We start from the raw sequence: 26,332 nt of genomic DNA, 5'->3' as shown, positions 1-26,332 counted from the left end.
AACTTTATCCCAGAAATCTTTTGGCAGTGCCTGGCCACCCATAGTTGATTGTTTGCTTCGGTTGGACTACCAGGGACTGAAATGCTCCAGGAAAGCTTTTCATGCTCAGCTAATCAAAATGAACACAGCTGATCACAGTTGAAAATCAAACAGCTTGGTGTGCCATTGAGAAAATGATTAGCTATGCCTGATGGGGTTTACAAGTCATTTCTAGGAGGGGTGTGATCCCTTTTCCAACTCAGTGATTCTGTTTTTCAATTTTTAAAAAACGTTTATGACATGTTGGTGTTATACAGTATCTTTCACCTGGATGTTATAAGTTGCACTGATTAAATACAGCTGAATAAAACGAAAACTGTGTCTGTCTTGATTTCAGGCTGTAAAGCAACAAAATGTGACTATTTTAAAGGGGGTGATTGTCTATACCCACTGTACTTTAAACGATGAATTAAAGCCCAAAACCAGAGAAAACTTTTTTGCACCTGTGGTGAGGCAAGGCTGTAGCAGACTTTGATTACTGAGGTGTTTGTTTGCCATTGGCATCTCTCAATGGCAGATCATAAGGCCTCCCTGAGAGTCTTTCTAACTCTTGGGGAATCTGTGGTGAGTTTCAGCTCTGCACACCTGCCTTGCCCATTATGAGGGTCTCCCATCATTCCTGTGCCAAGTTCCCAGTACTGCACACCTGCTGTGCTCCTTATGAAGGGTTCCCATCATCCCTGCTGGATTATTTATTTTATGTTATGGAAAATTAAAACCGGAGTTGCTGGAACACAAAAAGGTTGTCAGAAACATCCAAAAATCACAAGGTGTGCAGTAACAGAGTCAGAAATTATGTCAGAGAGGTCTCATTGTTGGATTTTAAGACATAAGAAGTCAGGAACTACCAGACTCTGAACATCAATTTCACTCAATCTTAAAAGTAAACATGTATACCAAGATAAGTGCATTACCGAAATGTTGTACACACATTCCTTATCTATGTGACCCCCAATATGAGGGAAAGTAACTTGAACGCGCTGAATAGGTGGGCCCTATAGGAAGAGAAGATAATATTATAATGGATTTTCAGAGGCATTTAAAATGCTGAACATGAATGAAAACGTTTTTTTTTAATTATCATTTGCATAAAGATATATTACAGTATGCAGTAATAAATGATCAGAGGTGGGTGTAGCAAATAAATTATAGGGACATCTTCCAACACACAGCCAGCTTCCCGTCCACTTCTTCCACACAGGAACTTACCCAATTTAACCCTTAAGAGGAACCTCAGGATCGGCACAAGCATGGGTTAGCATTTATCACAGTTAGAATAAGGGTTGTAGCTGGTGTTAGGGTTAGATATAGTGTTAGAGCTGGTGGTAGGGTTACAGTTAGGATTATAGCTGGTGGTAGACTAAGAATTAGGGCTATAGCCGGTGTTTGGGTTAGAATTAGGGATGGTGTTAGGGTTAGAATTAGGGATGGTGTTAGGGTTAGATATAGTGATATAGCTGGTAGTAGACTAAGAATTAGGGCTATAGCTGGTGTTTGGGTTAGAATTAGGGATGGTGTTAGTATTAGAATTAGGGATGGTTTTAGGGTTAGATATAGTGATATAGCTGGTGGGTGACTAAGAATTAGGGCTATAGCTGGTGTTAGAGTTAGAATTAGGGATGGTGTTAGGGTTAGATATAGTGATATAGCTGGTGGTAGACTAAGAATTAGGGCTATAGCTGGTGTTAGGGTTAGAATTAGGGATGGTGTTAGGGTTAGATATAGCTGGTGGTAGACTAAGAATTAGGGCTATAGCTGGTGTTAGGGTTAGAGGTTAAAAGGAATTAAAGACCTTGGTACTTGGCCCTCTTGATGGAAACAGGCAGGGGTTGGAGTTAGAATCCAAGACCATGGTTTGTCAGGGGAATCATAGATTTTTGTATTCCGTGTTTTTTTATAGATTCCTGAATACCAACACATACACTGCCCGAGGTTTAACAAAGAACTAGTGAGTATGAAAATGTTCTATTCCGTTACACACCTAACTCGATAAACAGCGTACAACATATCTGCTGGTTTTAGATGAATTATAATTAAAATACCAAAATCTTTGATTCCCCTATGAACACCAACATCAAAACACCCACCCTAGCTGCAGTTGCCAACTTGTTTTTGAAGGTGAATGATCCATTGCTGTCATCTTCATCCTTGCTAAACTATGCAGGGAGTCACTGACCAAGAAAAAGCAGGCAAAACAGTGAAGTGTTGAGACACTCAGCCAGCATACTTATTTCAGGTCAGTGATTCTTTAGATGGAGACTCAAGGATCTGGAAGACAGCTAGAATCTGCAACTTCAAAATAAATCAGCTGAAGGCAAATGTGACGATGAACTGGTAGATTCTCTTTATCAATCCTTCAACCTAAATTGACCACCAGTACAGAACAGGCTGCAGATCCAGTACTTTATTGATTACCTCTTGGAGAATAACATGGATAAATTTCTTATCTAGTGAATCTCTGACTTTCACTTGTACTCCATATTCTTTGGCATTCCATCGTGAGCTGAATTCGACAATTAGATTTTCCTCTTGGTGTTTTATAGTAATATTTGGAAACCAACAAAATCCTGAAAAAAAAAAAAGAAGAAGATTGCACCTTTTTAAAAAAAAATCGGTTTGAGAGGTTTCCACCGGACCAACAAAGACCTACTGATAAAGGGATTAATGACCTGTTGATCGGTCATTAATAAATAATTTTTCCGCTTCCTGTGACAGGCCAAGCTGTTCAGCAAATGTGACTCTAAATGTGACTCAGGAAAAACCATAAAACACTACTGGGAGTGCGTAAAAACTTTTATTCAAATGGTTTAAACCTTTTTTTCAAAAGAAAAAAAAATGTTGCTGTAACTGTTTGAAAAGTGTTAGCCAGAGTTAAGCTTTAATTTGCTATTCAAATAAAGTCTTATTAACATGATGTGTTCAGGGACCCATGGCATCAAACTCCGGGTATACCCCCTTTAGCCCTTGTCTATGTGGTTGCTACAATGCTAGTTGCCCCAATGAACTATTATCTATTTAGACAAGGAATGTTCTACTTTGGTGACAGAATTGCATGGCAATGTCAAATGGTAGAGGCAAGATCACCATGTGCTAAACCTAATGTTATCTATGGGCTTAGCAGTGGGATAGCTCCCAGTTTGTATCCAACACTAGATACACCTTTGTTATACCTTACTGCATTATTGACTGTTTTAGGTAAGAATGGTCTCAGTAATTCATGTCAATATGGACCAAAATCTCAGAAGAATGTTTCCAACACCTTGTTGTATCTATGCTACAAAAGAATTCAGGCAGTTCTGAAGGCAAAAAGGGGGTCCAACCAGGTACTAGCAAGGTGTACCTGAGAAAGTGGCTGGTGAGTGTAGGTGTAATATTATTATTATTCAGGATTTATATGGCGTCAACAGTTTGCTCAGCACTTTACAATATAACGGGAGACAATACAGCAACAATACAGTTCAATACAAGAGGGTTAGGAGGGCCCTGCTCCTTGGAGCTTACAATCTAGTATATACTACTATTGCACCATGTGAGGAGTCATATGTTAGACTTTATGGCTTTTTTCTTTATTTATTTACTTTGTTTGGTTTTGTTGAATGTAAAGCGCTAAAACCTTCAATAAAAATTTATTTTGAAAAAAAAAATGACTTGTTCATCTAAGACTCCTTTCCACAGGATTACAGCACTGCTGTGCAATTTCTGGTAGGAGCAACATGTAATACAACTAGGTTCCAGGGAGACTCAGAAAAGAAAAACCATGCATCATGTCATTTATATTGCCGTTACAGTAGCTCCACTTTAATCTTTAATAGTAACTATTTTTCAGGATGCCTCCATGGCAGCCAACAGCTGAAAGGTCATTCCTATCTATCTTTATGGACAGGAAATACAGTCAGGTCCATAAATATTGGGACATCGACACAATTCTAACATTTTTGGCTCTATACACCACCACAATGGATTTGAAATGAAACAAACAAGATGTGCTTTAACTGCAGACTGGCAGCTTTAATTTGAGGGTATTTACATCCAAATCAGGTGAACGGTGTTGGAATTACAACACTTTGCATGTGTGCCTCCCACTTCTTAAGGGACCAAAAGTAATGGGACAGAATAATAATCATAAATCAAACTTTCACTTTTTAATACTTGGTTGCAAATCCTTTGCAGTCAATTACAGCCTGAAGTCTGGAACGCATAGACATCACCAGACGCTGGGTTTCATCCCTGGTGATGCTCTGCCAGGCCTCTACTGCAACTGTCTTCAGTTCCTGCTTGTTCTTGGGGAATTTTCCCTTCAGTTTTGTCTTCAGCAAGTGAAATGCATGCTCAATCGGATTCAGGTCAGGTGATTGACTTGGCCATTGCATAACATTCCACTTCTTTCCCTTAAAAAACTCTTTGGTTGCTTTTGCAGTATGCTTTGGGTCATTGTCCATCTGCACTGTGAAGCGGCGTCCAATGAGTTCTGAAGCATTTGGCAGAATATGAGCAGATATTGCCCGAAACACTTCAGAATTCATCCTGCTGCTTTTGTCAGCAGTCACATCATCAATAAATACAAGAGAACCAGTTCCATTGGCAGCCATACATGCCCACGCCATGACACTACCACCACCATGCTTCACTGATGAAGTGGTATGCTTAGGATCATGAGCAGTTCCTTTCCTTCTCCATACTCTTCTCTTCCCATCACTCTGGTACAAGTTGATCTTGGTCTCATCTGTCCATAGGATGTTGTTCCAGAACTGTGAAGGCTTCTTAGATGTCGTTTGGCAAACTCTAATCTGGCCTTCCTGTTTTTGAGGCTCACCAATGGTTTCCATCTTGTGGTGAACCCTCTGTATTCACTCTGGTGAAGTCTTCTCTTGATTGTTGACTTTGACACACATACACCTACCTCCTGGAGAGTGTTCTTGATCTGGCCAACTGTTGTGAAGGGTGTTTTCTTCACCAGGGAAAGAATTCTTCGGTCATCCACCACAGTTGTTTTCCGTGGTCTTCCGGGTCTTTTGGTGTTGCTGAGCTCACCGGTGCATTCCTTCTTTTTAAGAATGTTCCAAACAGTTGTTTTGGCCACGCCTAATGTTTTTGCTATCTCTCTGATGGGTTTGTTTTGTTTTTTCAGCCTAATGATGGCTTGCTTCACTGATGGTGACAGCACTTTGGATCTCATCTTGAGAGTTGACAGCAACAGATTCCAAATGCAAATAGCACACTTGAAATGAACTCTGGAACTTTTATCTGCTCATTGTAATTGGGATAATGAGGGAATAACACACACCTGGCCATGGAACAGCTAAGAAGCCAATTGTCCCATTACTTTTGGTCCCTTAATAAGTGGGAGGCACATATGCAAACTGTTGTAATTCCTACACCGTTCACCTGATTTGGATGTAAATACCCTCAAATTAAAGCTGACAGTCTGCAGTTAAATTACATCTTGTTTGTTTCATTTCAAATCCATTGTGGTGGTGTATAGAGCCAAAAATGTTAGAATTGTGTCGATGTCCCAATATTTATGGACCTGACTGTAGATAGTTCTAGAAGATAGCCTTACTACTTCCATACCTAGATCACAGCATGTGTCTGTCTGTATCATGTCCCCTTCATCACACCCTGTGGAGAGAGGACAGCCAGGTCACAGAGGAAGAGACAAGAGTGGGGGCAATAAAGCTGGGACTCAGAATAGAAGACTTACATGGCACAGTGAACTCTTGCACCTTGGAATTATCTCCTCCTTGTCTGGGTAGGTGCTGCACAGTCACAATGTAAGTATGGCCTGGAATTACTTCAAAGTTGTTGTAGTAAAACTGCCACTGGAATGATGGAATAAATGACAAATTACTATACATAGGTACAACATACAGTATATTCAACTGCTGATCAGCAAAAAAACAAAAAACAAAAAAGGTCCCCTAGCAGGCTCATGTCATACCGTGCTAGTATACAGAATATTATGACAGACTTACTTAAGAAATAGATCCCTCCAGCGGCGCATCTTCACCTGGTCTTCCTTACAGGTTTGTGGGCTCAAGCTGTTTGAATGGCTGGTCCCCAATGACGTCACTCACGCACATGTGATGTCACCAGCTTCCACTTCTACGTATAAATATCCCCTAAATGGTGCACATTTAGGAGATATTTACTGTACCCAAAGTTAAGACTTACTATAGGCTTACCTGAAGGTACAAAACAACAAAAGGGAGATTACTACCACTTTAATTGTTTTTTCTTTTTTTTTTATTCAGCCAGCAGGCCAAATTAGAAAAAAAAACTAATGGATTTCCTCATCCATACAAGCCGGACAGCAGAATTCTTCCACTGTGAGAATACACTGGCTGGACTGTGTAGTCCAATCCAATAGAAGAGATACTGTAGCTCAAATTGCTGAAAAAGTTAATGCTGGTTCCGATAGGTGTCAGAACACACGGTGCATCGTAGTTTATTGCGTATAGGGCTAAGCAGCTGCAGACCGGTCTAGGCGCCCATGCTGACCTGTGTCCACAGCTGATAGTGCCTATAATGGAAATGCAAGCATCAAAATTGGACTACGGAGCAATGGCAGAAGGTGGCCTGGTCTGATGAATTCAAGAACGGTTTCAGGAACATAAGTTCAAGGTGTCGACTTTGTTTCCAAGTTCACCAGATCTTAATCCAATCAAGCATCTGTGGATTGTGCTAGAAAAACAAGACCAATCCATGGAGGCCCTACCACACAATTTACAGGACTTGCCAGCTTGGTGTCAGATATCACCGCACACCTTCAGAGGTCTAGTGGAGTCCATGCCTCGACAGGTTATGGTGGGTGGTCATAATGTTCAGATTGATCGGCTTATATTTGGTATGGACTTACCTTTTAGAAGAAAAGAGCATACGTAGGAAATAGGACATATGAAATGAAAGAGGTCAGAATATTTTATGGTGGAGTCACCCCCTGGCCATATTAGGATATCAAAATTAGAAATACTTGGCAGCTACATTTTAACTATGTGTTCATCTGTTTGGTTAATTCACCTTTATTTTACAGACTTTTTTTATTCCAAACTTCCTCTGGTTTGAATGGGGTGGCCCACTAACATTCATTCACTTACCGGTTGCCCATTTGGATTGCGCTGTGAGGGGAATGTATTATTGAACTGGTATTGGATGCAGCGAGTCACTTGGGTGGAGCGTTCTACCACGGTGATCTCCACCCCTTGTAGCTCCAGGATGCTGGCTGTGACAGATAAAGGACAGCAGAAATCACATAACTGAAGTCTTCAAAATAGAATAAATATTTAAAAATTGCACATACACATAAGGCCTAACCCCAGCCATTTGTTTTCAATTTTGGTGAGACCCATATACATGAAATGAAGGGAATGGTTGTCACTGGAACAGGAACGCATAGGCAGAAGTAAACACACTCTCTGAAGTTCTAAACCCTACCCTGCTCCACTAAAAACAAAACGAGTCTTAATATTTTAAGAAATTGAATGCTATCTTTAGTCCCAAATCTCTGGGTCCACTTCATTGCTGCCCAACTCCAACATATGGCTGGCTGAGAACATTGCAGCCTGCCTACATGCTCATTCAGAATGCTCTCTGTAGTACTCCGGAACAGCACCCCACTCAGGGCCTTCTTTAACATGGGGCAAAAAGGGGCAGCTGCCCCAGGCCCAGTCATTGTTGTGGGGCCCAAAGCAGCTGCCTCTTGACCCCCTTGTCTTGGAGGGTCCCAGTCCCGGCAGGAGCAGTGGGAGGGAGAGCATCGAGGGTAGCTAGGATTGAGCGAATGGGAAGACTTCCAAAAAGGCGAGCAGAAATGGGCCAGCATCCCCGACGGTGGCGCCTCCCAGAGGATGGACTTCTCTAACCTCCCAGCTCATGGCTCCAACAACTGGAGGACAGGCTGACCAGGGGTCCAGAGGACAAGGATGGGCGGGAGCGCAGATAGCCAAGGACCAGCAGAGCAGAGGAAGGTTCAGATCACCCAGAATGAGAACGGACTCAGACCGCTGCTGTCATGCCAGGTTCAAGGCATCACACACACCTACTGGCAGACAGGGACTGGGAAAGGAAGGCACAGGAGGAACTGTAGATAGGGCTAGATGTCTCTCTCTCATCCTCCCCCTCTCTCTCCCACACTCCTCTCCCCTCCTTCTCCCCTTCTCTCTCTCACCCCCCCCCCCACCTTTCTACCTCACCCCCCCTCTCTCTCACACCTTCATCCCTCTTTCTCACACACCCCTCTCTCCCCCCCTTCTCTCATTCCCCTTTCCTCCCCCTCTCTCTCACCCCCCATCCTTCTCTCTCTCCGCCCCTCACTCCCCACCCCTCTCTCACACACCCCCTCTCTCTTGCCCACCCCACTCTCCCCTCCCTGTCTCTCCCCTCTCTCACACCCCCCACCCCTTCTCCCTCCTCTCTCGCTCCCCTTTCTCTCACCTCCACCCCTCTCTCTCTCTCATACCCTCTCCCCTATTCTCCCAACCTCTCTCACCTCCCCCTCTCTCTCACCCGCACCCCCCTCTCTCACTCCCTTCTCTCACCTCCTCTCTCATCCCCCTTTCTCTCCCTTTCTCACCCCCTCCCTTTTTCACCCGCTCTCCTTTATCGTCCCCTTCACTCACCCCCCACCCCTCTCTCTCCCCCCCCTTCTCTCTTTCCATTCGGTCTCTCGCCCCCCTTTCTCTAATCCCCCCTCTTTCTCTCATCCCCATACCATCCAATGAACAGCCCTCCATCAAGAAGTAGAATTCTCAGCTTCTGCAGCAAGGCCACTTCTCATCCATCCAAGGGAGGGGACACCCCTCCTTAAGACAAACAAACAGGAACAGAGCTGAGGCTTTTAATCACTGACTGTGTGCTGGAGTTCCCTCCACTATCACCGTTTTATCTCTTGGTAGAGGAATACCGGTCAGAAGTAACTCATGCAGGTATCAGGTGAATGAGACAGCAGACAGAAATGACACTTAGTGCTCTGGATTGAGACAAGTAAACACTATAGAAGGATATGCTTTGTTTATATTCATTTCAGAGGTTTACAACCAATTTAAGGTAGGGCTATGGAACAAAAATCAGACCTGAGCTTTTTTTTTCTTCAACAGGACACGCCACACTGCATAATAATTGCCATGTCTTGAGGGGACCTGGGGTGAATTACATGTAATTTCCTGTGCATTACCAGGACGAATAAGTATGAAGAGGGCCTTAGGCTCAGTTCACACTAGCTTTGTCAGCAGGTGTCAGACAGGTGTTTGGGAAATGTTTTTAACGCTTCTCAAACGCATATGAAAATTCTGCACATGGCAGCACACATTAGTTTAGGTTATGGTAGTAGCAGGAAATATAAAGCTAAATTTAATTAACAAATATTTTGACAATAAAAAAAAATCAGGAGCTGTCCATTACTATTTACCACCAAATGAAAGCCCAATTTGTCCTGAAAAAAACAAGGTGTAATCCACCCAGATGTACAAAGTAGTTGTGATGATATGTACAGTTTTACTAACACATGTCACAGTTCCAAATTTTGCTTAGGCATTAACATTTGTTTTACCATTAGGCATGAAGGGGTTAATATTTCACTTACCATCAACACTGACAGTCCAGTTTATATGAAGACGTACCACTGTACGACCCAACTCATTCTGCCCGATTCCCGTCGTGACTACCATATTCGATGGGGCCGTCGGAGTCCAACTGTAGCGCCGGAACCAGTTAAAGTCGAGGCAGGAATCTGATAGTAAAGATGGGATAAACTGAAGCCAAGGGCAGAGCCATTAAGAATCACAATGCGTCCTCACTGCAACAACATTATTGAGCACAAAGTGAAATTTTCCCTTGGCTAACCTGAACTGAAAAATATTTGCTATCATTACAGTTCATCCCTGACCTTTCCATAATCTCAGTGTTTAGTAATCCCCATCAAGTAGCCAAGGAAGACTTAGAAAGCCATCCACTCAAATGTGTTTTAGCTTTATTTATGACCAGCTTAAGGTATATCTTCACCCAAGACTTTTTTCCCATTGATTAGGGAAGTGTTTTGGCTTCAGATACCATTCAATATAAATAATAAAGTCAACAATCTTCTAAGTACCTAAAAACCCTGTGGAATTTGTAATTGTAGATGTTCATAGGAGTAGCCATATTTAATACATTTACATGTTCCTCCAAAATTTACAAAATCTTATTTCTCAGACTCTAGATTCAATGAAGGTTTGTGGTAATGTGATTGAACTAAAGTTTTCCCACCCACAGGCTGGAATATAATACATCTATAGGTATCTTAGCCTGTGTGTGACGCCATCTACTGAACAAAATGGATATAAAACATCATATAATATCAAGTAGACAAAGTTAAAGTTGCACTAAATGATGTCCTTATTTTTCACAAGTAATCTATAAACTTGTACTACTTAATTGCCCTGTGATCTATGTGAAAGTATTTCTTAATGTGCTTTTTCTGCCTCCTTGTAACGTCCTCTGTGAGCTCCCAAACCTCCCATTCCCCCTCACTTCTGTTTGTGTGCACACTACAAATCCCATCTCAGAAGAGAGCAAGAGAGTGTGGCTATGTTTCTATATACAGTGAGACCATGGAAAGCAAATGTAGCCAGGAAGTCAAATCACAACAGCAAAAAAAAAAAAAAAAAAGGATATGGAGGAGGCTGAGAGCAATAAGTCTAGTAAGGATTCATACCTAAATGTAATATTTTTTTAAACCAGAGATTAGTGTCATTTTAAAAGTTACAACAAAATCACAAGCACCAAGGAAAACTTGTGCTCAGGCAGCACATACATGTATGTAGGCTCACGTAGCTGGCTGTCTAGAACTTCTCAGGAATCGTCATATAAAAATGTCACAAGTGTGACGAACACTTACTGTTCTTTATGGTGCACTGCATACCCTGCAAGAAACAGAAGAGGCAGAATATTAGACATTGTACTGATGATTTTGCCCAAAACAATTTGCTTCCAAGCTTTACATAAAAATTTGTTTGTTGGAGCTCTCAATGGGGTCATGTGATACTATCAATCAATCGCTGGGGACAACTCACCAGTGACAGGATCATTAGGACAGTACTTACCTTCCCGCTGGCTGAACCAATGACATGCGCTCTGTCACGGCTCCCTTGTTGACAAATGAGGTGCTGCAGTACATCAGGCACAGAGATAGTGACCTCCATTATGGAAGGTGCACCTTAGAGATGCATTTCCAGGGGCAGAGTGCCCTGTGTGACATGCCCCTTGTCTGATAATGCTCACCCTACTCTGCCATTTGCCCCTCATAAAGATATTTGAAGTTATGTAAGTTTATTATGCTGCCAATCTAGGCACTGGCATTGGGGCTGCAGAAGGAGATGAAGCCCAACTCTAATACATCCTGCTGTTAAAGATAATGCTCCTCCTTCAGATATTGAGGCACGGACAGTGGGGTGAAAGCAGAAGCCATGAGCTCTGACCCACATGAAAGATGATATTTGCAACTCCCATGTGCCTCGGGACCTTTGGTGCCTTATAGCACTCCAATATGGCGGTTTGTACTATGTTTTAGGGACAGGTTATCTTTAAAGCCCAACTCTAGACGGAGATGAAGGAACTTGCACATGCAGTAATTCCATTCTGCCCCTAGATGTCTTCAGTTTCCCAGGCTGAATGACGCTCTGCTTCAATCAGCCTGGAAGACTGAGGACATACTGTGAGTGCAGGGTGTCAAGGAACTGCCCCCAAGGACCCTGAAAACATAATTTGACTGACCTCATGACTTCAGGAAAAAAGTAATGATAAAATAAGAAGCAAAAAGTACATCAGAGTGCCTTCAGAGGGAAGTCAGTGGAGGAAGGGAAGGGGGGGAGTGGAGTCCATATTAGAGCTTTAAAAGCACAGTACAAAGAGTAGTAATGACAATTATGAGGTGTAGAACACAGTAATCCACAACAAATGATTTCACCATTCACGGACCGAATGCAGTCGGAACAATAAAATTTGATTTCTGACTGATAACTGTGGGTGGCGATACATTGCGCACTCCCTGTACGTCTGAAACACAAGAAGTATGAACATACTGCAAGCGTTGCGTGTCGTAATCAACAGCTGAGGGCGGATTACATCACAGACCAGACAGGAAACAACTGATAGCGGATGTACTACACAGACAGAGATCGACTTTACTGATCAGAGATTCCATATCGTCTGACACCAAAAGCTTTATGTATCATCTAAAACAGAAAATTCACTCAATATTATGTAATAAAAACAAAAAAGCCTGGGCATTAAAAACTGAAATAGCCACATAAAGGGTTGAACTGTTCATATAGGGCACATCTGCAGGGGTTAGACAAAAAAATGGAAACACTACATGGCTAGCAGGTGTGAAACTGACAACATGTTCCACGTTGAAAGTGGAAGTGATATAACATTTTTTTTGCTTCCGCTGTGTGATGAGACACCTCACTAACAGGTGGGAAGCCTCATTTTCGTCATTCACTGTGTCTACTGCTAGTAATATGGAGTCATGTCAGAGCTTACTGAGCTTCAAAATGAGCAAATTGTTGGTGCCGCTTAGCTGGTGCTTCTGTGACTGAAGTTGTTAATTTATTTTATTTATGTTGATTTATTTGTGTCACGAGGTACAGTATCAAAGGTTATGACGGCATATACAGTTTCCGGGAAAACGACATCTGATAAGCATAAGCGCGGTAAACACGGTCAACTGACTGAAAGAGACAAAAAGACATTGCGCAGGACTGTGACCTGGAATAAGAAAACAACTGCTGCAAAAGTGACTGCAGAGCTCAATCTCAGTCCCATGAAGACTGAGTGGAAAACTGTTCTGTGGTCAGAGGAAGCAAAATTTGACATTCTTTTTGGCAACCATGGACGCCGAATCCTCTGGACAAAAAGAGAAGAGGAACCTTTCAGCTTGTTATTAGTGCTCAGTTCAAAAGTGCATCTCTCTGGTCAGGACAACTCTGCATCTGTCCCCCGCTGATCGCTCAGTTCCCCCTGCTGCTCTGAGAGTCTGCTCTGTCCCCCACCCCAGAGCTCACTAGAGTGCTGGACTGTGGAGGGGAGGGAGCAGCTGGCTCAGGCTATCAGCGGCTTGTTGAGCAGCTGAGCCAAGTGGCATTCCAGATATCTGGGTGGATTCTGACTTTAAAGTTGGGATCTTTCCCAGCCTGGATTGGCTGAGTGACATCAGCCATCAGCGGATTTTAGCCCGCTGTCAACTGAAAACAAGTCACAGGAGTGCAGGATGCAGCTGACAGGCATTCAGAAGGTGATACTGCCACCACTTGAATGCCATTTTTTTTAGCTTCTGAATGGGCTGTTTGATTGGAAATATTGTGGCACAACTTCAAACCCAGCATTTGGCTCATGGTGCAGTGCGGCGTCATTCATTGGAATATGTCGCATTTGGTGGCAGCACTGACAGCCAAATGCAACTGCTAGCAAGGTGTACAACCACCAAGAGGGGGTGGTTTGGGGTTAACATGGCTCAACCACCTATTTTTACTGCTCTACAACTGCAAGTGTAAACTAAGCCTTCAAGTAATTGTTAAGGTCCCCTAAGCATAAATGAGCAGTTCATGTATAACTAAAGGCATATTTTGGAGTTTTGGATAGAGTGGAGATGGATTGTTACTCTGTGTCCCCATTTGGAAGATTCACCCTCTCAGTTTGTCCTGTTTACCATTTTCACCAGGATGAAAGAAAATCTCGCTTTGAAGGGATTTCCTCTAGCTCCCTGTTTTGGCAATGGGACAAGAAGTGAAGGGAAATTACTCCAGTAGGACACGGATGGCAAATAAAAACCTGTGAGGGGATAAACCCTCCCGTACTCTATCCAAAATGAAAACAAAAAAAGTTTTCCCTTTAACCTTTGCAGGGCAGGTGCAGCTCCAATACACGGGAGAACATTTTAGTTTATCAGAGTTTAGCTTTAAGACAGGGCACCCCAACACAAACTCATGCATGGGTGTGGAGGGGCCCATAGGGTCATGTGACATGAGGCATTCTATTAGAGGTGACAACTCCCCAGTTATCACTAAGAGACCCCATTTCTTCTCCTAGGGGTCCCTTCCGCATTGGACAAACCAGCACCACATGATTCTCTGTCAATGTTCTCTCTCTAGAGCGTGAGGTTCTTCAGGGGTTTGGTCAGTGAGGGTGTGACATCAGGATGCTGTCAGCTGAAGAATCACCAGTGTGACATGACCCTAAACCTATCTGTACAACAACCGATATATCGTGTTCAGTGCTATAGCCCCTGTATGTCTGCGCTGCCAGGTATTGCTTCCCCACCAGCAGTACATGTACCCAGATTCAGGCAGTTCTGCTACCTATGAGAAAATTCATCAACCGCCTGAAATTTGAGAAATATGGCCCTTTCACACGGATCAGTTTTTGCTGCACTTTTTATTCTGATTCCAACTGTTGTATTAGTGACTTATCCCTTGCTGAGACCTCTATGCCTGACCTGCATAAGCAGATACAATCACTGCAGACAGTCTTTATCAGATCGCTGAACTCACCAAATACCTTTTCTCACCCACGAAGATCTTTTATTATTATAATACAGGATTTATATAGCGCCAACAGTTTGCTCAGCGCTTCATAAAATGAAGGTAGACATTACAGTTACAATACAATTTGGTACAAGAGGAAACAAAGGGCCTGGCTCGCTAGAGCTTACAATCTAGGAATTGTATTGAATACAGCAAGTTAACATCAGACAACAGGATGGTATTTACAGGTCAAAACATAGTAACTAATGTGTTTCATAAAAAAGAAAAAAAAAAAAGAAAATAGCCTACACACCTAAAAGGCTAACCTCAAAAACATGTTTATTCATGAAAAAGATGCAAAGCAAAAACATTGCATCAGGGACCTAGTGATCACTCCCAACCGTAACCCCCCCCCCCCCCACCCCTAACATGGGGGAGAGCTCCAACAATGCACACTCTATAGATGGTACCAAAGAGTGTTCCCTGTGTGAGAACAGCATCCGCACCTCCCCAAAAAGCCAACTCACCTCCCCCAACACCACAACCACCTCTCAACAATCCCCCCAATAACAAACAAAACAAAAACCCCAAAAAATGCCTCCCAAAATACCCCAATCCTCCTTCCGCAATACCCTCCCAGACCCAACCACCCCGTCCCAAGAAGGAACCTGAGGTGTAACACTCGCCCCTATAGCCCCTCTACCCCCCAGACCCTAGATAGCACCCTACCAGATAGTTCTGGAGTCACCTCATCTTTACATTGAATTTCAGGGGACTCCCCAGCTTTCCTCTGCCCCTCTGTTTTGCACTGGTAATGTGTTCCCCCATATGAGCAGATTAACATGTGGCCATAAGACTAGCAGCCATTTTTATCCCTTGAAGCAATGTGAGAAGGAAGGGGAATACACCATAACATAGGGGAAGGGGGGGAACAGAAAAAAATGGTGCAATAACCATAATGACCACAAGAGGGCAATATATTATCCAACCATACTGATGTTACTAAACCCATGACCCTGCATTCACTATGTCTGATCTCCCAGGACCCTGCATTCACTATGTCTGATCTCCCCGGACCCTGCATTCACTATATCTGATCTCCCCGGACCCTGCATTCACTATATCTGATCTCCCCGGACCCTGCATTCACTATATCTGATCTCCCAGGACCCTGCATTCACTATATCTGATCTCCCAGGACCCTGCATTCACTATATCTGATCTCCCCGGACCCAGCATTCACTATATCTGATCTCCCCGGACCCAGCATTCACTATATCTGATCTCCCCGGACCCTGCATTCACTATATCTGATCTCCCCGGACCCTGCATTCACTATATCTGATCTCCCCGGACCAAGAATTCACTATATCTGATCTCCCCGGACCCAGCATTCACTATATCTGATCTCCCCGGACCCTGCATTCACTGTATCTGATCTCCCCGGACCCTGCATTCACTGTATCTGATCTCCCATGACCCTGCATTCACTGTATCTGATCTCCCATGACCCTGCATTCACTGTATCTGATCTCTCATGACCCTGCATTCACTGTGTCTGATCTCCCCGGACCCTGCATTCACTATGTCTGATCTCCCCGGACCCTGCATTCACTATATCTGATCTCCCCGGACCCTGCATTCACTATATCTGATCTCCCCGGACCCTGCATTCACTATATCTGATCTCCCCGGACCCAGCATTCACTATATCTGATCTCCCCGGACCCTGCATTCACTATATCTGATCTCCCCGGACCCTGCATTCACTATATCTGATCTCCCCGGACCCTGCATTCACTATATCTGATCTCCCCGGACCCTGCATTCACTATATCTGATCTCCCCGGACCCTGCATTCACTATATCTGATCTCCCAGGACCCTGCATTCACTATATCTGATCTCCCCGGACCCTGCATTCACTATATCTGATCTCCCCGGACCCTGCATTCACTATATCTGATCTCCCAGGACCCTGCATTCACTATATCTGATCTCCCAGGACCCTGCATTCACTATATCTGATCTCCCAGGACCCTGCATTCACTGTATCTGATCTCCCAGCACCCTGCATTCACTGTATCTGATCTCCCAGCACCCTGCATTCACTGTATCTGATCTCCCAGCACCCTGCATTCACTGTATCTGATCTCCCAGCACCCTGCATTCACTGTATCTGATCTCCCAGCACCCTGCATTCACTGTATCTGATCTCCCAGCACCCTGCATTCACTGTATCTGATCTCCCAGCACCCTGCATTCACTGTATCTGATCTCCCAGGACCCTGCATTCACTGTATCTGATCTCCCAGGACCCAGCATTCACTATATCTGATCTCCCAGTACCCTGCATTTACTATATCTGATCTCCCCGTACCCTGCATTTACTATATCTGATCTCCCAGGACCCTGCATTCACTATACCTGATCTCCCAGGACCATGATCCCCTATTGCCCGGGGGCCCCATGAGTTGTCAGTCCGCCCCTGCCCCCACCCCCATCATTGTGGCAGCGAGCCAGGGATCTTCTCCTCATATTCATCACATGTTTGTCACAATTTAACTCGGCCGTGCAGGGCTCCACCCACACGGGCACATCATTGATTCACAGATCCCTGCGAATCAATGAACTACCTTTGTGGCTGTTGGCTTGTGGTTCATGAACTACCATGACGCTGTTGGGCGCTGTGGTAGTTCATTGATTCTTCCTGTCAGAGTGTAACTGCCTGTTCATACAAGGTACGAGCAGATAGACTACACAGTCTGCGGGAGCAAAACCATGAATAGACAGGCGCTTGCTCAGTATGGCTCCAACATAAAACATAGAAATCAGAAAATGTAAAAACCAATAAATGTTTATCTATAAAGTGCTTTCCCAACACCACATCAAAGAGTGAGAGTCCTATAGAAGGGTGTCATATAAATCCAAAATAGTGAATGGATGAGAGTCCTATAGAAGGGTGTCATATAAATCCAAAATAATGAATTGATGAGAGTCTTATAAAAAGGGTGTCATATAAATCCAAAATAGTGAATGGATGAGAGTCTTATAAAAATGGTGTCATATAAATCCAAAATAGTGAATGGATGAGAGTCTTATAAAAATGGTGTCATATAAATCCAAAATAGTGAATGAATGAGAGTCCTATAGAAGGGTGTGATATAAATTCAAAATAGTGAATGGATGAGAGTCCTATAGAAGGGTGTCACATTGGTCCAGAGAGGTCTTCTCCACCACTTGGAGTAATATACGAATCTCCCACTCACAGAAGGTGTTGACCCCCATAACACAGAGTAGAGATCATAGATGGTATTGCGGTATAAAGATGCTGGCCATATTTCAATCCATTGTCCCACATCGAGTAGTAGTTGCCCCTTATTTCCAGGAGTATGGGAAATGGTAGACTTATCAGTCCATTATATAGTCCATCATTGATCCGGACATGGCCAATGACCCCACCTGACCGGTTTCGCGGGACACCCCCTCCCCCCGGGCTGCATCAGAGGGGCAACTACTACTCTATGTTGAACAATGGATTGAAATATGGCCAGCATCTTTATACCGAACTACCATCTTTGATCTCTACTCTGTGATGGAGGCAACTCACACGCGGGAGATTTATTTGCTGTTGACGCTTGCATTGGTGGCTCTTCATTGAGAATCTGCAATCAATATTTCAAGCAGCTACTTGAGTGCGGTAGGTTCACAGTTATGTGTGTTTGGGCTGATATACATCTATAGAGGGCCATTACAATCACTTTCCTCCTCTGGACCACATCCAGCTGTCCCCTCCTTGGCTTGGATGCCTCATGGACATATACAGGTGAAACTCGAAAAATTATTAGTTTCACCTTTTAAGTTGCATTACTGAAATATGTGAACTTTTGCATGATATTCTAATTTTACGAGTTTCACCTGTAGATTCATTCAAGAGCACTCAAGCACAATATATCCAGCAAAATTACTAGCCGGGTCATCTTCAAGTGCAAAATACATCAGTACTTCTTTGTCTTGTCTTGGCTGCAGTATCAGGCTTGGAGTCTAAATATTCAACACATTTTAGATATAGCCTGAATAATGGACTGTGGGGGGGACATCTATTCAGCAGCTGCATTTTTGATTGAGTGTCACTTTCTCCTTTTTGCGAACTCTCTATGCCTGTCCCTTCCGCTCTGACAGCTCTCAGTCTAATTGATTTAACAGGAATATTGAGTATTCATATGGGCCATCAGATTGATAGATGTGACCTTTGACCCATACATGCTTTAACATGGTTCTATGTATATGTGTATTGTGGCTGGGGTGTTCATTAATAAAACGTATTAGCGCAGCCAATGGTATCTGTCAGTATTTCATTTTCAATATTTAACCTTGATACTTGTTGAGATAAAACCATTTTTTGATGTAAGAAATGTTTTGTTACAATGTGGAGGTAGTATATATCTCTAAGGATCGCTGTCGTGCGTTCCAAGCCTCGTGTTGACAGGCCGGACGTGACGTCATGCAGGACCTGGAAGTGACGGCATCACACTTCAGCGTACGTGTCACCTGGCGGTGTCTTCAGGAAGTGACCAGCATGAAGGAGACCAGCATAGCAAAAAAATGTGCATTTATTATTTTTTGTTAACAGGTGAACTTATCTTTTAAGTCCTTTGGAACTCTCCACACCAATGCGCTGTGGGCATGGTGTGTTTTTTAAAATATCTGCATGCTGCATTTTTGGTGTATCTTTAACCCCTTCATACCGACCTCACACAAATATGCGGCCTCACAGAACTGGGCTTTTTTTTGTGCGGCCGTATTTTTGCATACTTGTCTTTCTGCTGGGAGCTCGCCGCACAGCACACTCCCAGATCAAAGACCAGGGTGCCACTGAGAGCTCCGGGTCCCGATCTTTAGGGACTCCCGATTTCAGGTCACATGATCGCTATGATAGCCTCTGATTGGCTATCACAGTGATCAGTCATTATATAGACGCACCCCCCTTGTTTTTTTTTGTCTCTCTATGAATGGAGGAGAGAGATACATTGTATGATAGAGATACATTGTATCTCTCTAAATCCTGGCATAGAGGGGAAAAAAATGTTTGTTTTAAAAAAAAGATAAATATTAAAAAATAGAATAAAACATAAAGAAAAAATACCTAGATCAAGGTTGGATCTAGTTCAGTGCCAGGGTAAATGTTTGGGTCAAGGTCAACATCAAAGTCAAAAGGTCAGGGTCAAAGGTCAGGATTCATTTTTTTTAAAATTGGTGTCAGTGTGTTTTAGGTAAAAGAAAAAAACAACAAAATGTGCACTATTGTTTCTGGGCTGTACTACGGGTACAAACAACAAATAACACACACATACATGGTATGTGCGATCATCAAGAGCTGGAGAATTTATTTTGGGTTGTTCTTTGGTGGTACGTTAAGGTAGCAACAAGAAACACACAGCTAGACAAAAAAGAAATTTTTTTTTTTACTATTTTGGGCCAGTTTTCCTTTGATAATAATAAAAAAAAATCAGGAGATATTCATTACCATGTAATACCAAATGAAAGCCCAATTTGTCCTGAAAAAAATGTGGTATAATTCACCTGGATGTACAAAGTAGGCATTAAGATTTGTTTTACCCTTGGGCATGAAGGGGTTAAACAGCGCACCAAAAACAAACCTCCCTATTGAAATGAATGTAAAACACACAGATTGTGCTTTTTGAGTCACATGTCCATGATTGGAGTCAGGCAACCAGAAAAGCTATCAAAAAGCATATGCATTTTTACTGCATCTCTTCAACAGAGCAGTGTGAAAGGGCCCTGGTACATGTAGCATATTTGATGTGTCCTGTTATGTGCTAGATTTTTATATTTTAAATTATTATGTTCCATATTTTTTTATTTAACCACATCCCAACCGCCCTATAGCATATATACTGCTACGGGATGGCAGGGGTGCGCAAAATCATGTATATATATACGTGATTTTGTATTTCCAGGTAAGAAGGCGAGCAAGCTGCATGCGCCCTACCCTCGCCGCAGCTGTCAATCACCGGGTCCCGACTGGTGATTATCTGCTGGCGCCGGTGATTACCGAGGATCTCCAATTGGGAGGAAGGCTGCTTTGTTTACTAACAGTCCTCCTCCCTGTTGGCTTGGGCACACTGCTCTGGATGGCTGTGCTGTGCGCAGTGATCCAGAGCCCTGTGATTACAGTGAAGCACACCCCCTCCCCCTAGTAACACACTCCCAGCACACAGTTAACCCTTTGATCGCCCCTCATGTTAACCCCTTTTTGCCCAGTGCCATTAGTGCTTTTTATTAGCACTGATCACTGTGTTGGTGTCACTGGGATCTCAATGACATCAAGTCACTTCCCCCCCAGTGTCATAATGCCCGCCGCAGTCCTGCTATAAGTCGCTGATTGCCGCCATTACTAGTGAAAAAAAAAAATTCCAGTATCTATACCGCCATTTGTAAACGCTATAACTTTCATGTAAACCAATTAATTTACATGTATTGGGATTTGTTTTTAGCGAAGACATGTCGCAGAATACATTTTGACCTAAATTTATGATGAAATTTGATTTTTTACTGGACATGTTTAATAGCAAAAAGTCAAAAATATTGTTGTTTTCTCAAAATTGTCAGACTTTTTTTTTTATAGCGCAAAAAAAATAAAAAATGCAGAGGTGATCAAATACTACCGAAAGAAAGCCCATATTCGTGGGAAGAAAAGGACGTAAATTTAGGGTTACCTGACCACAAAATTGTCAGTTAAAAAGTAACAAATCGCTGTAATGCAAAAAATGGTCTGATCAATAAGGGGGGTAAATCCTCTCGAGGGCGAGCAGTTAAATTGTTATGTTCCATATTTTTATACTTTGTATCAGTTTATGTTCCATATTTTTATACTTTGTATCAGTTTATGTTCCATATTTTTGGTTTCTTGCTTTGCTTCTTCTTTAAAAAAAAAACAAACAAAACCCAAAGTCAAATTGCTGGGAAAACAAATCATTAAACAGCAGACACTTCTAATATCTCAGCCAATGGGATGGTTCCATATTCCTGGGCTCTGCCCACAGAAGAACCTGGAAGACAGACTGTGATACATTGTATCCAGGGGCAGACTGACAACTCATGGGCCCCCCGGGCATTAGGGGATCATGGGGCCCCTGTGTCCTTGCCCAAACTCAAAAAAGCCTATGAAAAAGGTACCAGGGGCATTTCATGGGGCCCCCTACTGACCTCGGGCAGTGCCCGAGTTTCCAAATGGTCATTTCGCCCCTGATTGTATCCTCATTGAAGCGATCACTTCAATGCAAGCAATGTATTGGATAATGGCCCCCACACATGTATAGAATATCGGCTGAAAATTTTCACTTTTGAAAAGATTGTTCGACATTCATGCCGTTAGTGGACTCCAAAAGTAGGCCCAGCTAATGTCCATGGATCCAAAGAGAAAACTTTCATCGTTGCAACCAAAGTGTATACGTTTATGTGTTAATTGAAATGAAAAATCCCGTCTAGTATTGGCCATGTCCTTTGGTGAGCCAGAAGAAGAATCTTTGAACAAATTTTATTCTATGTGTTTAAAGGACAAGTCGTTGTCGTGAGACGAATAGTCATTCGCACTGCAAGCGGCCAATATTCTATACATCTATAGCTAGGCCTAAGGCTGGCCATACATTATACAATTTTTTTTAGAATTTTGCTTTAGATTTACCAAAAACCATATAATATGAGGTCAAACCTAAATAACACTTTCAATTGTATCCAATCAGGCAGGCCCTCGCACTACATAGTTGAAGGTAAATCTAAAGGGAATTGGACAGAAAATTGTATAGTGTATGGCCAGCCTAAGGATGACACAACAGTGACAGGTCCAGAATCGATCGAACTATAAATGATCAGAATTTTAGCAGCACCACCAATCGGGTGATTTCCATATCTGAATACAAGATCCTACAGAATCCCTCCACTTTCTAGCAGCGGCCGATAATTGGCAGATTGTAAGAGCAGAACAATCAGATGGACACATACATGGCATCCCTCCCGAGGACCGTCCCCGGAAATCAGGAAGAATAACCCGTGTACTCACCGGCTGGGAGCAGCCGTCCCCCTGGGCGATCTGTCGCAGCCCCTCGGCACCAATGAGCAGCATAGACAGAGCGATGAGAGCCCGGCGGAGGGGCGCGGAGCCCCCCATACTGGACTGGTGACAACACAGCGCACACCCGGCCCACTTCCTGCTATACTCACTTGGCTACTATGCAAATGAGCCGCGCCACACCAGCCAATCACAGAGCTGGCCAGGCCAGGTGAGGGCGGACAATTCCAGGAACTCAGCGCAGGGGGAATCCCAGGTATGCAAATGAGGGGCGGGGCCAGAGCTGCACACTGAGGCGAGTGTCATTTTCTGGACTGGTAGGAGGATGGAGGACTACAAGTCCCAGCATGAGTACATGGCATAGTGATCAATCACTGTTCCCGAACTACAGCCGCACCATGTATAGAGAAAGAAACTGCTGTATGTCACTTACTGTGACGTCATGAGTTGGTCCTTGAAGTCCTGGCCTGTTTGCTGTGTCCTGTAGTTGTGGAAACCACTGCTATGTGACGTCATCATCTTCCCTGTAACATCATGGTATTATCAGCCTGGGGATGTATGTTCTGTGACGTCATCATGCTCGATGTGTCTTTATGATCACCCTGAAACACCTCCCTGTCCCACTTCCAGATAGACTCCTACAGGGCTGGACAACAATGGAAGCACCACATGATCTGCAGGTGTGATAGTGACCACATGTTCCACATTGTAAGCGGAAATGACGTTACCTTCTTTTGCTTGCGCTGTGTGATGAGACACCTAGCTAACAGGTGGGAATCGTGCAGAGCTTCAAAGAAGGCAAAAAGTTGGAGCCGCTTAGCTGGCGCCTTTTGTGACTGAAGTTGACGATTTATTTGGTGTGTCGTGAAGTACAGGATCATGATGGCAGATAGTTTTCGGGAAAACGTCATCTGATCAGCATAAGCGCGGTCAACAGACAGAGACAAAAGGACATTGCGCAGGACTGTGACCCCGAATAAGAGAACAACTGCTGCAAACGTGGCTGCAGAGCTTAGTCTGAGTCTTCACAGGGCTGAGTCTTCACGGGACTGAGTCTTCACAAGACTGAGTCTTCACAAGACTGAGTCTTCACGGGAATGAGTCTTCACGGGACTGAGTCTTCACGGGACTGAGTCTTCACGGGAATGAGTCTTCACGGGACTGAGTCTTCACGGGACTGAGTCTTCACGGGACTGAGTCTTTTACGGGACTGAGTCTTCACTGGAATGAGTCTTCACGGGACTGAGTCTTCACGGGAATGAGTCTTCACGGGACTGAGTCTTCACGGGACTGAGTCTTCACGGGACTGAGTCTTTTACGGGACTGAGTCTTCACTGGAATGAGTCTTCACGGGACTGAGTCTTCACTGGAATGAGTCTTCACTGGAATGAGTCTTCACAGGACTGAGTCTTCACAGGACTGAGTCTTCACAGGAATGAGTCTTCATGGGACTGAGATTGAGCTCTGCAGTCACTTTTGCAGCAGTTGTTCACTTATTCCGGGTCACAGTCCTGCGCAATGTCCTTTTGTCTCTTTCGGTCACTTGCCCATGTTGACCACGCTTATGCTCATCAGACGACATTTTCCCAGAAACTGTATATGGGTCATCACCTTTGATATTGTACCTCACAACACGGTATATAAATTGGCAACTTCAGTCACAGAGGCGCCAGCTAAGCCTCTCCAACAATTTGCCTTCTTTGAAGCTCAGTAAGCGCTGACATGACTCCATATATATATGTACATGTAAAACCCTCTACGTTAGTTGGGTCTGTTGTTTTTTTAGTTAGAGGCTGAGGGCTGAGTAACAGTTGGGGAGTGAGGCAGGAGGTCACCTCAGGGCAGGCTGGGAGGTTCTATAGGTCAGGGCTTCTGGAGCCCTCCCATCTTTCCAGAAACTGGAAAACTTTCTGGAAGAGGGGTGGAGGAGGGGTTGAGGCCCAGATCTGTATGTTTGAGGAACCTTGACCAGTCCCTTGACAGAGCCTGGGGAGCAAGGAGAATTGGGTGGAAGATGGAATGAGAGGAAGGCTGGAGTGTGGAGCCTGGGAGGGGACCTCAGGGAGGGGAGTCTACCTACAGGCTGGTTGCTGGACAGGAGGATCTCCACTGCCTAAACTCTCCTAGGGAGGACATCCTGAGCAACAGGGAGGAACCAGCCCAGCGAAATTCCTGAAAGCAGCTACCAACTGACCACGCTGAGCCTGCAGTCAGCTGGAGTGAGGAGGAGGCGGCACAGCATCTGCGGGAGCTGGTCATGAAAGGTGGACCATCATAGGAGGAGCATATACCGTGAGGCTGGACGCCGTTGGACCTACCGGTGAGCTGGATGTGACCCCAGAGCGTGTGCTGACATCCCCTGAGTGCTTATCCTAGTGACCGGATGCTGTCCGCAGTGTGAACCTGGTTCCTCCTTCCATTGATGACACACCTGAGTATATACATACAACGCTCAGTTTGTATGCCCTTGTGGTAAGTGCATAATTGTGTTGGTATCTTCAGGATTGCACGCTGATGTTATTTTGTTATGAACATTTTTTCCTACAAGTCTACATGGTTTAATTACCATACTGGGAACTTGGACAGGCTATTAGCATCATCATTTTGTTCCTATAGAACAGTGATGGCGAACCTTTTTGAGCCCGAGTGCCCAAACTGCAACCCAAAACCAACTTATTTCTTTCAAAGTGCCAACACTGCAATGAAACCTGAATATCGAGCTTTTGGTTTAGAAAAAACAACTCGTACAGTAGTGCAAACTAATTAACAGTACAGGGATGACCAGAGACTGCAGACACAGTACAGGGATGACCAGAGACTGCGGACACAGTACAGGGATGACCAGAGACTGCGGACACAGTACAGGGATGACCAGAGACTGCGGACACAGTACAGGGATGACCAGAGACTGCGGACAGTACAGGGATGACCAGAGACTGCGGACAGTACAGGGATGACCAGAGACTGCGGACACAGTACAGGGATGACCAGAGACTGCGGACACAGTACAGGAGATGACCAGAGACTGCGGACAGTACAGGGATGACCAGAGACTGCGGACAGTACAGGGATGACCAGAGACTGCGGACAGTACAGGGATGACCAGAGACTGCGGACACAGTACAGGGATGACCAGAGACTGCGGACAGTACAGGGATGACCAGAGACTGCGGACAGTACAGGGATGACCAGAGACTGCGGACACAGTACAGGGATGACCAGAGACTGCGGACACAGTACAGGAGATGACCAGAGACTGCGGACAGTACAGGGATGACCAGAGACTGCGGACACAGTACAGGGATGACCAGAGACTGCGGACAGTACAGGAGATGACCAGAGACTGCGGACACAGTACAGGAGATGACCAGAGACTGCGAACAGTACAGGAGATGACCAGAGACTGCGGACAGTACAGGAGATGACCAGAGACTGCGGACAGTACAGGGATGACCAGAGACTGCGGATACAGTACAGGGATGACCAGAGACTGCGGACAGTACAGGGATGACCAGAGACTGCGGACACAGTACAGGAGATGACCAGAGACTGCGGACACAGTACAGGGATGACCAGAGACTGCGGACACAGTACAGGGATGACCAGAGACTGCGGACACAGTACAGGGATGACCAGAGACTGCTGACACAGTACAGGGATGAGCAGAGACTGCGGACACAGTACAGGAGATGACCAGAGACTGTGGA

General features: G+C 44.2%; 1 protein-coding gene across 1 annotated transcript in view; it reads right to left on the bottom strand.

The window, feature by feature from the left end:
• The window catches only part of IL17RA (interleukin 17 receptor A), a 39,830-nt gene extending 17,058 nt beyond the window's left edge, over positions 1-22,772 (bottom strand). The window contains exons 1-8 of the mRNA XM_089671838.1: positions 22,617-22,772; positions 10,910-10,934; positions 9,617-9,763; positions 7,134-7,258; positions 5,741-5,858; positions 5,611-5,658; positions 2,455-2,606; positions 954-1,034 (exon numbers count right to left, since the gene is read on the bottom strand). Coding sequence (XP_089527964.1) covers positions 954-1,034; positions 2,455-2,606; positions 5,611-5,658; positions 5,741-5,858; positions 7,134-7,258; positions 9,617-9,763; positions 10,910-10,934; positions 22,617-22,724 — 804 coding nt within the window. The 5' untranslated portion in view covers positions 22,725-22,772. The remainder of the gene's footprint in view (positions 1-953; positions 1,035-2,454; positions 2,607-5,610; positions 5,659-5,740; positions 5,859-7,133; positions 7,259-9,616; positions 9,764-10,909; positions 10,935-22,616) is intronic.
• Between the last annotated feature and the right edge of the window lie 3,560 nt (positions 22,773-26,332).

This window comes from Staurois parvus, unplaced genomic scaffold, assembly GCF_062004578.1.
Source record: "Staurois parvus isolate SC_StPar_1 unplaced genomic scaffold, SC_StPar_1.0 ptg000114l, whole genome shotgun sequence".
Taxonomy (NCBI): Eukaryota; Metazoa; Chordata; class Amphibia; order Anura; family Ranidae; genus Staurois; species Staurois parvus.
This window is presented reverse-complemented; position numbering and strand designations above follow the sequence as displayed.